Here is a 16135-nt window from a genome sequence, read left to right on the forward strand (position 1 = left end):
ATCTGTAGGTCAAAACTTTAAAACCTGGATGCCTAGAGATAGGCTTCAGAATCCTTATTTGAGGCAACAACTATCCTGATTTTTTTTTCAGAGCTCTGGTGTACTTCAACATATCAAATTTAAGTGAATGAGAACTATAAGTGCTCAGCGCCTTTGACATTCACGTTACTTTCATTAAATGGGTTTAGAAACTGAATTTTTAGGCCGTAGGTTTGGAAATTTTGGCCATTGTGTTTTGAAAGTGCTTTTGATTTAAAGATGTTAAAATGTGGTTATTTTCCTAATGGAGTAGTTAGTAGATATTTTTTAATTGACTACTCGCTTAGTCAATAAGGATCTCTATTACAGCACTCAGTCTGGCTTGTGGGTCCCAGCATGACCTCCCCTGCTGCCGCTCTGCATTACAATGGACAGGTGAGCTGGGGTGGGAAGATGCCAGCTCAGTCCCTGCTCCCATGGGTCAGGTCAGCATGAATAACCTCCCCTGCTGCTGCTTTGCATTTGAAGGGACTGGTGAGCCAGCTGTCCCTTGTAATGCAGAGCGGCAGTGGGGCAGGTTATGTGGGCTGACCTGTGACCCACGGAATAGGGACCGTGCTGATGTCTTCATGAACCAGCTCCCCTGTCTCTTAATATTGCAGAGCCACAGATAGGGGGTTGTGACTAGTTGATAGTGCTAACTAATGAGCTCCTGCTTATCCATTAGTTGACTAGTCGCTTACATCCCTATGTTGATTGTCTTGTGGATTTGCTTTAACAAGTTGTGAAAATGCATCCTCATTTTTATAAATAATACATTTTTATATAATCACTATTGAACTGAAAAGAGCAATTTTCATTTTTCTTGTTGCTGCCTTAGCACAGTACTCAGTCGTATTTCATAATCTTATTGTGCTAACCTATTTTACTCAGGGATATTGGAGACAATATCTTTTATTGGACCAACTTCTGTTGGTGAAAGAGACAGGCTTTTAAGCTACACAGATCCCTTCAGGTTTAATTCATAAGTGATACAAGTGCTCTATTCAGTTTTCCTGTGTATTTTATGTGTACTACACTGGTGTGTATCAGTTTTAGTGGGAAAAGCTTAAAATTTAAAGGAGAGCAGAGATGTGAAAGTGTGACCATTTACACGGTTAACTGATGGGTCCCTGCACATACCAGCTCCTGCAGAAATGTCCATCCCTTACATTGCCCCCGTGTGTAACCACTGAAATAACTGTTTTTAACATCCATAAAGGAGAGCAAAATTATTTTACAAACAGGGTTGTGAATAGGAAGGTTAAATCACATCTAGCTAAATTTGAGGATTATGAAGTGGAACCTCTATATTTTATTTTGTAATTACTAGGGGGTGGTGCCCCCTGTTTGCTATGCTCGCCAACTCTCCTCTCCGGGCTTAGGCAGTCCTGGCTCCCCTCCAGCCACTAGGGAGGGCCATGTCGAGGCATAGTAGCCCTGGCCTACACCAGCTCTCCCCGCTCCAGCCACTGCCGGGGGAGGGGTTGGATGGGACCAAGGCTGGCCCAGCTATTTTGCCTCTGGGGGGGTGGGCTGAGCCGGGGCTGCGGTTGACCTGGTACCCAGGGCCTTGGTACCCAGGCCTCTTCCTCTGGTTGGGAGGGAGGAGGTCATGCGGTTTTAGCTGCAAGTGAAGAGGGCACGTGGCTCCTGCCCTGTGCTGGTGAGGGGCAAGACTGTGCAGCTCCCATGTGCCCCCGCCGAGCACCCACGGCTCCTGCACGCCCCTCCTCCCCACTTTAGCCCCCATGGCGCCTGCATGCCCCTTCTTCCACCTGAGCCCCCGCAAGGCTGTGTGGCTCCTGCATGCTCCCACAAGCCCCTGAGAGGTCTCATGGCTCCCACATACCCTTGCCCCTTCCCCCCCCTCCGACCACCCGAGCTCTCGAGAGCCCCTGGATTCCCACAAATCCCCCTCCGTCCACCCAATCCTTCCCGTCTCTCCCACGTGCCTCTCTTCCTCTGCCCCGGACAGCAAAGGAGTTGTGTGATTGAGTTCAAATTCTGGCAGCCCCCTCCTACGTGGTGGCTGCTGGAGGGATGCTCAGGCTGGCGATGTGGATCTAATAGGGGATTATGGGCTGGGGAAAGGGGACAGAGCTGGGCAGTTGAGTGACCTCTCCCCAGAGCACCAGAGAGGGGGAAGCCACATGCCTCAGCAGCAATGCAGCTTGCAGCTCCCACCAGCCCAGGTCTCCTGTGCTAGGGGCTTCTGCCTCCTTCCCCTGCAGCTCAGCTGAGGTTCAGTGTTCTGGTCTAAGGGTTTCTGTCCCTTCACAGCTCCAGCTGGGACTAGGGACGCTGCATTGGGGGCTCCCACCCTGCTGCCCCTGTGTTAATCCCTTAGGGGATTAGCAGCTAGAAGCCCTCAGATGAGGTGTTCCTAGCAGCTTGTTCCAACGTCCATGTCTGGGAACAATCTCTAGCTTTAGGAAGGCTGGTGACTGCTGCCTTCAGATCTGGGCTCTGACGGTGGTACACAATTGAGGGTGGAAGTCCTATGAATCTTCCTAACAACAACTTGCAATCCTACCATTATTCCATTTTGGGTTAGGATCCTCACAGTTAGAACACCTTGAAATTTCTGATTTAAACATCTAAAGTTGAATAATTTAAAAATCCTCTAGCTGTGAAAGTGACCAAATCGTCTGTAAATTTGGTAGGGTCCTACGCATTATAAAACTCTACATGAAGTTCTACTTTACAGTATTTGCGCACAAAACTCCCACTCCAACGGACAATTCAATTCTCCATTTAATGATGTATATCCTCATCATTCAGTATAATGCTATATCTAAAACACACTAAGAATATTATTATTATTATTATTATTATTATTTATTATTTACAGAAAGAGATTTGGGAAAGCCAAAATATGATTTGGATAGAACAGATCCATTAGAAAACAACTATACTCCAGTTGCGTCTGTAACAAACATTTCATCTGGCCATTACCCTGTCCCTACACTGAGCAGCACTATTACAGTAATTGCTCCTACTCATCATGGTAATAACACTACTGAAAGTTGGTCAGAATTCCATGAAGAACAGTTGGACCACAACTCATATGGAAGACCCCCGCTGCCAAAGAAACGCTGCAGAGACTATGATGGTAAGTTCAGATAATTAAACATATATGCAACAATAATGGCCAATCACTGCTGTAATTTTGCCTTTCCAAGCTGCCACTCCCTTTTTCTTTTAGTACTCACTCCAAAGACTCCTACATCCCATTTTCAATTTTATTTCCTTAGCAAAATTCCAAAAGTGAAACACAGCTTTTTTAATCACTTAAGCAACCTTGTTGCTTGGTTTATCATAGTTTCTGTCCCTTTCGCGTAAGTGGCATTGTTCTTTTACATGAACTTATTGTTGGTGATCTTTAGTTTTACTTTGGTTCTCTCACTTTCTACCACTCAAAACTTTCTGATTATAGTAATGTCTGATATAGGAGTGGGGTTTTTTTGCAACGTTTTTATATGGATAAAAGCCCTAGAGTATATTCAGTTACCCTAGTAAAAAAGTGCTTTTGTAACTCTAAACTGCTTCTGAACTAGGAGTTGGCCAGTGTAGCTATACGTGTATATCTTTTTAGTGTGACCGCGGCCCTAGAAATTGATTCTCTACTCAACTTCCATATTTGCAGGTGTATGAATTTGTGTACTTTCACTTCTAAGTTATTGTCTTAATAAGTTATGACTGCTGGAACCTAATTTTTTTCTCTTCTCATTGTTTGTGGTCCCCTAGGGATTGCTTTTCAGTCTTCTGACAATATAACAGATAATAGCCCAATCATTTTCTGAAAATAACAGTGTAATTGTTATTTTAATCTTCCTGTATTTTGTCCATTTTAAAATCTGATACTAGGATCTCAGTCTTCATACTTTTCCTTGGACTTGATTCTCTGTTGTAATGCTTACTACTTAATTCAGTGGTTACAGTAAACTTCCGATAATCGGGCACCTTTAGGACCCAGGGGGTGCTGGATTATCAGATTTGCCGGACTATCGGAAGGGGGGGCTATGAGGGGCCTGGGGTAGGGGGGATGCCACCCCAGGCCCCTCATATCTCCTCCTTCCGATAGTCCGGCTCTGCCCCACGCGTCCCTGATACAGTCGCTGCTGGTCAGTTTCAGCAGCGGCTGAATTGGGGACGCCTGCAACAGAGCAGCTGGAGTGCTGCCAGGTTGGTCCGGTAGCGTTGACCCTTGGCGTGGCGAGACCAACCCAGCAGCACCCCAGCTGCTCTTGCGGATGCCTGGGGCAGAGCAGCTGGGGTGCTGCCGGGTTGGTCTGGTAGCGCCAACCCTTGGCGCTGCCAGAGCAACCCGGCAGCACCCCAGCTGCTCTATCCCAGGTGTCCCCAAGTCAGCTGCTGCTGAAACTGATCAGGGGCTGATTCCAGGAAGCCCTGGGCAGAGCATCTCTGCCTCGGGCTTCCTGGAGTCAGCTGCTGGTCAGTTTCAGCAGTGGTTGAATTGGGGACAGCTGGGGTGCTGCCGGGTTGGGTCCGCAGCCCCGAGGGGCAGCACTACGGGACCTACCTAGCAGCACTCCAGCTGCTCTGCCCCCGGCTTTCCTGATTCAGCCGCTGGTCAGTTTTAGCAGTAGCTGAATCTGGGAAGCTGGAGGCAGAGCAGCTCCAATGGTCCGGCTGCCCGGAGCACTTCCGGGTTCTTGATAGTGCCGGGCCATCAGATGCCGGAACATCGGAGTTTTACTGTACATTGTTCTGTTATACTGGCCTTAACACCTGGAGTAGATTTTCTGCTTCTTTGAACTTGCTTGTAACACCCTTATTATCTTTTTTACCAGACACATTTCTTCTTCCTAATCTAACTTCTTTAGTGAAACAATGAAATCCTAATTCCTGAGTTTTCTAGTTTGTTTTATCAGTTTCCCTGAAATTAAGCTGGGCACAGTGTTGTTTTCCACCCTTATCTGCTAATGGCAAAAATGGAAGTTTAAAGCTTGAGTCTTTTATTTTGCCCATAGATATTACTTATGTTGAGCAGTTGTTCCAACAGTTCTTATGGAGAATATTGCTAGACTCAATAACATTGTACCAAAGGAGAAAAAAAAGCTTTCATTGTATGTTGTGCCTTCTTGTTTAAAAATACCAAACACTATTTTATGTACTCTTACATGTATATAATGTCCCTTGTTCTATATGAAAAAAACGTTTCCTATAGGAAAATAGAGTAAAGTCATCACCCTTCGCCGGGGGGTGGGAGCCCGCATGACCTCCTACCTCTCCAGTGCTCCGAGGGAAGGAGGGAGGAAGCCACGCACCTCTCCCCCTCCTCTCACCTCCAGGCCTGTGTCACACCCACTTGGCTGAGACCCCGCACCCCCAGCCCACTCACTCAACCCTTCCACTGAGAACCCGCACCCCCAGCCTGCTCCTGCCCCCTACCCTCAGGTCAGCTGTCAGTAAACTGTAAAAAAGTATTTTGATGCTTTTGGTTAAATATTGCTGGAGTAGTTCCTGTCCGTGGTGGGTCCAGCGCAGCTCTCATCCACAGTGGGCCCAGCCCAAATGCACTACGGGCAGGGGCGCTCCAACCTGACCAGAGCAGCCCCTGTCTGTGGCCAGCAGGGGCTCTCCAGCCCTGGCTTAATTGGTAAAGCTGTTGAACTTAACCAGTTAACTAAATGGGATTTTACATTCCTAACCTGTACCAGCTTCTTCTGCACTTAGTGAAAAAACATCATAAAGTTTGCATTGAACTTGCTGGTTTTACATGGAGAAAATCCATGATTATACTTTCTTGTTCCTGATAGGGATGTTAGCATGTGGTTGGCTATATGATTAACCTGTAAGCCTAGGTTTATCGGTTAATTTTGTTGATTACACGCATTTCCCCTACCCCCCGTTACTGCCCCTGAATCAGAGGCAGCAAGGTGGGGAGCAGGAGCTGTTTAAGCTGGCTCCTCCGAGAACCAGCTTCATGGTGCTGCCTCCCCCCACGCCCTGCACTGTTGCCTCTATCATGGACAGGGGCTGCTGTTGAAGTAGCTTCCTTCACTGCCTCCCTCTCTCCCCCTCCTTACCCTCGAAGCAGGACCACCCTCTCCCCAGGCTGCTGCCTTTGTATCAGAGGCAGCTGCTCGGGGCAGCAGGTAGCTGGTCTGCGTGGGGAGCTGGTTTTTAAACTGGATCCCCTCGTGGACCAGCTCCTGCGTGGCACTGATACAGATACAATGGTGCAGGGTGGCAGGGGGTTCCCCGGGAGTGGGGTTGGATTGCAGTGGCTGCTGGCCTCGCACCCTGGGACTATAGAATAGTCAAACAACTGATAAGAATTCATGTGATTACTCCACTGTTCCATTACCTGATATCTAATATCCCTAGTTCCTGACACTATTTCATAATATCCAGGTTTCTGTCTTTCCTCTTTGTTAGAAATTGATACAGAAGTGGAGAAAGAACCTCTTAAGCTTTTATGGTGGTGGTTCCTTTAGAAACTTTGGTGCTTGTTCTCAAACATAGACCGTTTGTAAACTGAGTGGATAGAAGTCATGCTAAGTGACAAGATGTTCACATGCTAATTTTTAAGTATATTGTTGAAAGATTTTAACTTTCTTACTGCTGCATTATGTGCAGAATATTTGGTATATTAAAGATCATACTTCAGCTGTTAAACTGCTAGTAGCATTTAATTTTTTTTTATTTCTCAGAAAAGGGTTTCTGTATGAGAGGAGACATGTGTCCTTTTGATCATGGAAGTGACCCAGTAGTTGTAGAAGATGTGAATCTGCCTGGCATTCTGCCTTTTCCAGCACAGCCCCCTGTTGTTGAAGGACCACCTCCTCCTGGACTCCCTCCCCCACCACCAATTTTAAGTCCTCCACCTGTGAATCTTAGACCTCCCGTACCTCCTCCAGGCCCTTTACCACCTAGTCTTCCACCTGTTACAGGTAATAAATAATTTTTCTTAAGATGCAAAATACCTTCATGTTGTTTTGATTGTATTCAGTATTGAATTGAATAAATGACATTAAGAAGGGTTTTTTTAATGCTTTTAGGACTCTGATTTGCATATCTTAATCTGTGAACTCTGTACTTTATGTGTGTTAATATGGGTAAAATGGATTCTTTTCATGGCAAGCTGTTTTAATTTCAAGGGCTATAATGATACTGTTTCTGAAACACCTGATCTCCATACTTCAAGCATCCAGCTTCTGAGAGAACTTCTAGACTCCACAAAGCACTTTGGGAGCCCTTCATGTGAACTATCTAAGTTTAAAAAGAACACAGGCAAATTCAGAAGTTAAACTCTGAGAAATGTTGCTTCTATTTTTATTAGGGATGTTAAAAATCATGTGTTATAATAACCATGTATCTGCTAAAAAACTTAGTAGTTACATGGTTCCGTGTACAGCACGCCCTGCAGCTGAGCTTTATGCTGCAGTGAAACCCTGGGAGTGGAGCTGCTAGCCCCTGCTGGACCAGTTCTCAAGGAGGAGGCTTTGCTGCCCTGCTGCAGTGAAAGCTACCTCCTGGGGAGCTGGCTGAGTTTAACTGAGGCCATTAACCAAATAGTATCAACTTAACGGTTAAATGGTTAATTGATTAAACTCTATCATCCTTACTAGGGATACCCAATATTATAGAATGGGTGAGGGGATTAAAAAAAAATCTTGTGCATTTGTACGTGCTTTGGCTGAGATTTTCAAAGCTGCCTAGGATTTAGATGCCTTTTTCTTAGTAATATTAGTAGGAATTGGGTGTCCAATCCATTTAGGCAACTTTGAATACTCACCTTTTAGCATAATGTTGGTTTTGTAACTTTCCCTCTGTTATTGAGTAAGGGGAAAAACACATCGAGGTACAAATCACAGTAATCTTGGGGAACTATTCAAGAACAGTTAATAGCTCAACCTATTTCACACTGTTAAAATACATCAATTTCAAATTGTTGATGTTATTGTTAATGATAATATTACTATTCCCCTTTTTCCAAAGATAACGTTATTGATGAGTGTCTTTTGCCAGACTCAATTTTTAATACTAAAAATGGATGGGTGGGCCAACATCATGTTAAAACCATTTGTTACTGGCACGTAAACTATTGGAATCCACCTACCAGAGAAAACCATGTGAATAGTTTATTAAACTTCCAAATTTTGTGTGTCTGCAAGTGTTCATAAGATCAAACATTCATTGTCCACCCACTGTTCATGTATTTAATTTTCCTAACATTATGTTGTATAAAAGAAAAAAAAAGACAAGTTAGATATTACAGATTCAGTAAAATAAAGCTTCTGTAGACTGTATGGAACGTAAAATACGACTAGTAAAAATTGTTTGGACAGATATCAGATACAGCATTTAAGGTTACTAACTGCAATTCAGTAGAATGTTTGACTTATTTGTAATCACTTCTTTCAAACATATTTCTTTTGTACATGTAATAGGTGCCTGTGGGACAGCTATATCCACTGTCAAGTAGATAAAAACATTAATGCAGTATTTTTGTTTATGGTTTGACAGGACCACCCCCTCCGCTTCCACCTTTACAACCTGCTGGCATGGATGCTCCCCCAAACTCAGCAACCAGTTCCGTTCCCACTGTTGTTACAACTGGTATTCATCATCAGCCACCTCCTGCTCCACCTTCTCTCTTCGCAACAGGTGCATTACTGACCCTTTGCACCCAATCACATACAACTTTCTGCATTTATTATATTCAGTTTTTGCAAAATAGAAAAATATTGGTTAATGCAGTTTTGTGATAGTGCTCAGATGTTACATTTTTTGGGGGAAGAGTAGGTTCTTAACTCTTAAGGTCACATTGTGGCACATGTTTGAAATCCTGCTTTCAGAATATTAACTCTGTCCTGAAACTTTGCACTCAGAATATCGGGATGGGGAAAAAAAATTAAAATTCATTTTACTAAAACTTGGCTTGGGTATTCACTAGAGTGCCATTTCTCATCTTAATCTTCACTAACATTAAGCTATTGAGAACTTGGATTTTTGTATCTGCAAGTAATTTTAACTTAACAGTTTCTTTGTCTATTATCAGAAACATATGACACAGATGCCTATAATCCTGAAGCTCCAAGTATAACAAACACTTCAAGGCCCATGTACAGGCACAGAGTGCATGCCCAAAGGCCTAATTTGATAGGACTTACATCAGGTGATATGGATTTGCCCCCCAGAGGTATGTTAAACATTTTCTTATTCATGGTCTTGGTGTTATTGCATTAATGATAATATAAATTGTGGTAACTAACAAGAGTTACGATGTTAGAAATCTTATCAACATTATAAAACTCTTTCTGTGATTCTACTAAAATGAGTCCCTCACTTCTGTTTGCCTAAAGTTGGAGATGAGCAACAGTGAATGGATCACTAGATGACTACCTGCTCTGTTCATTTCCTCTGGGACACTTAGCATTGGCCATTGTCCAAAGGGAAGCTTCTGGGCTAAATGGACCTTTAGTCTTCCCCATTATTTTGCAGGTTCAAGAAAAGCAATACACTGAAATCTTTTACAATACTGTCGAGATTTCACATTTTTGATTGTTGTAAATGGTCACTTAATACATCTTGAGACAAATTCAGGGAATTTTCTGCCATTTAATAACAAAACTGGCAAATCACTATGAACCTGCCTGCATATAGGAATGCACAATCCTGGCCTTAAAGAAGTTACAGTCCAATAAGACAAGTAAATACTAAGACTCGGAGGTGATGGACACAGTCCAAATTTAGGTATGTATATTTGGGGTGGAATTTCCCAGTGTAGATCCTCTTCCATAGTCACAAGATCCCTTCATAATGAGAGGCTAGTTTTTTGTGCTCAGTAGTGCCCTATCTGCCATTAGCCCTTGGTCCAAGCATGTGATATCTCATCAACTACTAAAGGCTCCTACAAACATAGTGGCAGGATCAGAGCAGGGTACAGAATGTTGTGATCAGGCTAGGTTCAATACAGATGCTGTCTGTTGCACTTAGCCTTTGTATAAACATTTCTCTAATAGAGGCAATAGAAATGAGCTTATGTTCTTTAAGATACATTGATAAACTGAGGATAGGAGGAAACTTTCTGTATAGGCAGAATATTCTTTAACTGACAATATGGGAATTAAGTAGAATGCTGGACTAGTTGATACCTTGGGTTTGAACACATACAGAAGTTGATATTTCAAAAATCTGAAGGCATCTTTGTAATCTCAGGCTAAAGTCAGTTAACAGCTATGAACAACAAGCCTTACTACAACAAAATTCACAGGAAATATAAATAAAAAATTAATATTGACTCCCATTTGTATACAGAAAAACCTCCTAATAAAAGTAGTATGAGGATAGTGGTGGATTCTGAGTCCAGGAAAAGATCAATTGGCGCAGGTGATGGAGCAGTTCCTATAAAGAAGGCGTGGTTTGACAAGTGAGTACTCACCATCAGTTTAATGGCACTACTGGAATTTCAGGGAGCTGTTGTTTCCTACTGTGAAATGAATTGGTTAAAATGTTTGTGTCTCTGAGGTTACGATGTACTTAGTAGCTAAGAGCCTTTATGCTTGAATGAGTGATGCAGAGGGTCAGCTATCTTAAAGTGTAATAACTTGGGATGAGTTTTAATTTTATTTCCTTTTAAGAATAACTGGCCTTTTAAAAGGTTAGATTAAGTTGAGAGGTTCTGAAAAGTTACCTGCCAAGTGGGCTTCTCTTTTTTACATATGCAATCTAATCCATACATATTGTTTTGACTTGAGTATTAGGGCAGATAAACATTGAAAACTTATCAGTATGCAATTTTATCCAATCTACCACCTTTTCCTCACAAAAACAGCTGTTTAATGTCAGGAGTGTATTAGCGTCAGATTTTTCTTCAATCAGGCAGGATTTTAATTTTACAGACTTGGGAGAGAAATACAATAAAAAATTTGAATTGACTAGATGCAAAATATTCAAGGCTAGTTCTTTTAAATAACTTATTGCTTAAAATTCTATAAAATATATTTAAACTGGTGTCTGAATTGATTTTTAATTTTATTTCAGGCAAAACTTTAACAGAACGAACAGTCCAGGTTTCCAGAAGAAGGTGCAGTTTGGAAATGAGAATACAAAGCTTGAGTTGAGGAAAGTTCCTACAGAACTTAACAATATCAGCAAACTTAACGAGCACTTCAGCAAATTTGGCAACTTAGTCAATTTACAGGTAAGAGCAAGGAGGTGGGCAATAATTTTTGATGGGGAGGGAGGGGTACTCCCAAGAATTTGGGCAGTGGTTAAGGGCTGCACTCTTCCTGATATTAATTGAGGAGGTGCGGGTCTGGGGTGGATATTGTGTGAAAGAGGCAGTTTTCTCTGTCCCGGGTCACTGGAGTGTAGGGGTTTTGGGTTGTGACCTGGGGCAAGATGGGGTTGTGACCTGGGACGGAACTGAGATGTAGGATGGGGTTGTGGGGTTTGGGTTGTGACCTGGGCCAGAAGGGGTTGTAGGTTGGGGTGCAGGATCTAGGAGGGGATATGGGTTGCGGATGTTAAATTTAGATTAATCAACTAATCAAATAGGCAGTTGAGTTTGCATTGACTATTTGATTAGTCGATAAGGGTGCCTCTGCCTTTGAAATGTGGCAAGAGCACGGACGGTTCTTGCTACATTTCAAAGGCAGAAGCACTGCCAGTTCCGCGCTGTGCCCCCTCCTCCCCTCCCCCACAGAGATGGTGCTGGGAGCAACTGGCTTTTAAGTCCGCCCCCCTCCCCAATCCCCCCCTCTGGCACTGGCTCCTGCTCTTCTTTCCCCCCTTTCCCTCCCCTTTGCTTCCTCTCTCTGGGTACGTCTAGACTACATGCCTCTGTCGCCAGGGGCATGTAGATTAGGCTACCAGACATAGTAAAATGAAGCGGCGATTTAAATAATCACAGCTTCATTTAAATTTACATGGCTGCTGTGCTGAGCCAACAAACAGCTGATCAGCTGTTTGTTGGCTCAGCGTGATAGTCTGGACGAGGTTTACCTGGGGGGTCGACAAATACCTTTGATGTCGCCTTCCACGCATCCAGACTACCGTGCTGAGTGGACAAACAGCTGATCAGCAGTTTGTCGGCTCAGCGCGGCAGCCATGTAAATTTAAATGAAGCGGTGATTATTTAAATCGCCGCTTCATTTTACTATGTCTGGTAGCCTAATCTACATGCCTCTGGCGACAGAGGCATTTAGTCTAGACCTACTCTCTGATAGAGGTAGCAAGGGTGGGGACAAAGCGACTAGTTAAGTCTCTAGTTATCTAATCATTTTCATCCCTAATATGGGTGGAGGAGACAGGCAGAAGGTTTGGGTTGTGACTTAGGACAGGAGAGTGTATTGTGACCTGTGGATTGTGGGGCAGAGGAATGGAGTGGGGGTGCAGTATTTGGGAGGGGATATGGGGGCAGAGGTTTGGTATGCCAGGCAGGCTCTGGTCAGGAGATTTACCTGATTGATTCCTGGACAGCAGCATTTTCAAGCAGACTGCTTGCCTGCCTCACATTGGCTTCAGGGGCCATGTGGTCTTTGAAGAACTACGAGCCTGAGGGGAGGAGGGATGGTGCATTGCAAGCTGCCTGTTGACAGCATGCAACTCCCATTGGCTGGAAATGGGCCAGTGGGATTGTGCTAAGGGCAGAGTCAGTGTGTGAAGCCTTGCCCCCTTCCCTGGGCTCTCAGCTGTTCAAACAGAGCCGTGCAGTGGCCAGATGCGTGGCTGGATCCGGCAGCTTGGTGGGCCATATTTTGCCCAGGCCTGGGTAAGAGCCACGAAGTGTTCTGGATAACTTCTTGATATTAAAGAAATCCACAAATAAGAAGATAGTACAGTTGTGCTCTTTTTTGCTGCTTTATGATTAAGGCGTAAAAAGCGATTCCTTTTTTTAAAATGATAGATTCCTGAGTCTTTAAAATGAAAGCTCCAGAGGTTTATATTTTAAGTAAGACCTGCAGATATTTTCTGTCACTTGAGATAAATAATTTAAAACTCTTAAAAACCAGTGAGACCTAATGTTCCTTTCCCTCCTTAACTGTTGAAGTACATAATATAGTGCTGTTACAATAGTGCTGTTTTCCTAACCTTCCACAATTTTTCCAGATAAGCAGAAAGTATACAAGTCCTGGATTTCTCAACTAGAAACAGATAAATGTCCATAATTAAAGTATGGTTGTTTCTTGACATTGGCACATAGACAGAGGACTGTTAGACTTTTTGACCAAGCATATTTAAAAATAGAAAATGTGAACAATTGAGTGTTGATGTGTGATTATTAAAGTACAGTCACATACATTACTGTTTATAAATATACATGTGAAATATCAGTTCTGTCTGCTCTAGAACCCAGTCTCAAAAAACAGATGGGAGATGCTGATTGCTGCCCTCTGTTATGTTTCACTGCATATTCCATGTGTAGTACACAGACCATCCTAAAGTTAACTTGTGTTGGCAAATTTTTCCATGTACCAACTTTTCTTTGCCCCAACTTCACATTGTGAACAAAAGACCACAAAATACAGTATCTTCATGTATACTGGTACTATATAGAAAACATTCTGCAACCATCTTTCTCCTATGAGGCAGACAGCCCAGTCTGCCCTCTCCAACCTTAGTATATATACAATAAACTCTGCTGACTTTATCTGAACTGTGTTCCTTAAATCCTATATATAAAAGGTCCCATAGTTTAAGCAAGTAGTGTGATTGATTTAACACGGTGAATAAACAAAAGTACTTCTAGGTGCCCATGTTACTTTTGAAGTCTTTGGCTTTTATTCTTTAAGTTGTTCAAAATGCATTTATAACTAAGCATTAAAATCAGAATGATCGTCTTCTAGTCAGACATGACACCAGGTAAAGATACTTTTTCCACATAATTCCTGTAGTGACTGGGTATAGAATTTTCCATAATCCCCTCAGCCTTCCCGGTGATTATACTTTTTGTGCATTTATTTAAAACTGTGAAATATTAGGGTGTTTGACCATTTAGCAATCTTCCCTCACTTTTGTTGAATATTTTATACCGTCTTTACTATGTGTACATTTATTTCAAGTTTCAGATAAAGTTGCTTTTTGACATGAAATGTGTATCTTTTAATTTCCTTGTGGCCTTCAAAATATTGGTGTGGAACAGAGTTCAGAACTTCTGCAATAGCTCCATGTTTCCTTGGCTTGCATTATGTAGGAGCTCTGAATAGTTGCTGGGTCCCTACACTTTTCCTTGCCATTTGGTGCTTAGAAGCTCTTCTGTATATCGTTACCTACCATTGGCCTCTGGAAACTTTCACAACTCCTCAGGTTTCTCAGGAGCATGAATTACAAAGATTCTCCCACTCTCCATTACAAGGATTCCATCTTTCCTTTTCCTGTATACAGTAAAACTCCAGTTGTCCGGCATCCAGTGGTCCAGCACTCCTGATAGTCTGGCACCACCTGGAAGTGCTCCAGGCAGCCGGACAATTGGAGCTGCTCTGCCCCAGACTTCCCCAAGTCAGCGACTGCTGAAACTGACCAACGGCTGACTCTGGGAAGCCCGGGCCAGAGCACCCCAGCTGCTCTGCCCCGGACTTCCTGGAGTCAACCGCTGGTCAGTTTCAGCCGCGGCTGACTTGGGGACGCCTGGGGCAGAGCAGCTGGGGTGCTGCTGGGTTGGTCCCGCAGTGCCCCTCCCCCCCCCCCATGCTCCTCACCCCACCCCAGATCCCTCATAGCCCCCCCTTCTGATAGTCCAGCATATCTGATAATCCGGCACCTCTGGGTCCTAAAGGTGCCGGATTATCAGAAGTTTACTATAGTATGTATAAATTATACTTATGGTTAATGCACACTTTGACATTTACATCATTGTGCTGGAAAAAGCAGATTTCAAAGCAATTCATTTTGTTAAAATTGGCCTATGCATAACGTTTTAATTCGCCAATATAGTTTTCCACGCAGTTTTCTTATTATACCCATACATGTAAAATCCCATTTGATTAGTTAAATGTTAGGTCAGCCCAGGACTACTCAATACGTGGTCCATTTGTTTGTGGGCCGCATTATGGTTTGGGTTTCCACGTGGTCCGCGGGTGGGATCCTTTGAACATGGCCGCCTCTGGGAATACGCTCCATAATGGCGAGGCATCTCCCAGGTGGAGTGAACATTGAAAGATGCAAGCGGACGGGCTGGCTGGCACAGACTAGTACAAGGTGTCGGCATTTCTAGCCCTCAGGGAGGAGGTGCTGGGAATGCCGGGGCATTGTGGGAAGTGCTGGCTGCTTGGCTTTGTAAGCAGAGACTGAGAGGGGCTGACTGATTCACACTGGCCAGGTTTGGGTCTGGCACCGTGGCTTAAGGTTTAATCTGTATATTCATGCCCGTCAGTGTGAAAGAAACTATTTCATGTATATACAACCACACTTAATTTGTGGCCCTCAGCATGTGCTGTGAGTATCATTGTGGCCCTTGGGGCTTCTAAAGTTGAGTACCCTTAGGTTAGCCATTTAAACAACTAAGTGGGATCCCTGGTCTCGAGCTGGGGCTGCTGCTTCTGTCAGCAGTAGGGCCCTGGCCTTGGGGCTACTGTCACAGGAAGTTACTGCTGCAGGCAGTAAGGATAATGCTTACCTGGTTATCTGTTCACATCCCTGATTATAACCATAGTTATGATGCTGCCACTGAATAAACTGTATTATTCCAGAAGAGGGACTATTGAGTAATTTCTCTCCGCTATTTGGAAGAGACAGAATTTTTTCTAAGTGACTGTGTACATTCTACTCACTCTTCTAAATGTGTATGTTTACTGTGACTGATGTTTATTTACTTTTATATTGCAATCTAATGTATCTTGGGCATTACTGAGCTATATATGCTGCCGAAACTTGGGATATTTTAAATTGAAAATGCAAAATAAATAAATGAAAATCTTGGGAGGTGTGATGGTGGTGAAATTTTAATAATACCATAGGAAGATACTAATAACATTTCTCATTGGCTTGATTGCTTAACATATATTTCTAACTGACTGAAAAGAAAACAGGCTTATTTTCCTTGCATAAAAATATATATACTGAAATCATGTTAAATCAGAAAGCTGATGTATATGAACCTCATGCTATTATGCTTGCACTGATCTTTAGTAAGGATTAT

At 43.3% G+C, this 16135-nt stretch overlaps 1 protein-coding gene across 4 annotated transcripts in view; it reads left to right on the plus strand.

The window, feature by feature from the left end:
• The window catches only part of RBM26 (RNA binding motif protein 26), a 100430-nt gene that overhangs the window by 26735 nt on the left and 57560 nt on the right, over positions 1 to 16135 (plus strand). For all 4 annotated transcript variants that reach the window (XR_012900594.2, XM_075918836.2, XM_075918835.2 and 1 more), the window contains exons 6-11: positions 2873 to 3133; positions 6702 to 6941; positions 8518 to 8658; positions 9053 to 9193; positions 10312 to 10423; positions 11038 to 11197. Coding sequence is in view for 3 of the 4 variants with exons in the window: in XM_075918836.2 (XP_075774951.1) it covers positions 2873 to 3133; positions 6702 to 6941; positions 8518 to 8658; positions 9053 to 9193; positions 10312 to 10423; positions 11038 to 11197 (1055 nt within the window). In the remaining variant the exon portion in view is untranslated. The remainder of the gene's footprint in view (positions 1 to 2872; positions 3134 to 6701; positions 6942 to 8517; positions 8659 to 9052; positions 9194 to 10311; positions 10424 to 11037; positions 11198 to 16135) is intronic.

This window comes from Pelodiscus sinensis, chromosome 1, assembly GCF_052426305.1.
Source record: "Pelodiscus sinensis isolate ZL-2025 chromosome 1, ASM5242630v1, whole genome shotgun sequence".
Lineage (NCBI taxonomy): Eukaryota > Metazoa > Chordata > Testudines > Trionychidae > Pelodiscus > Pelodiscus sinensis.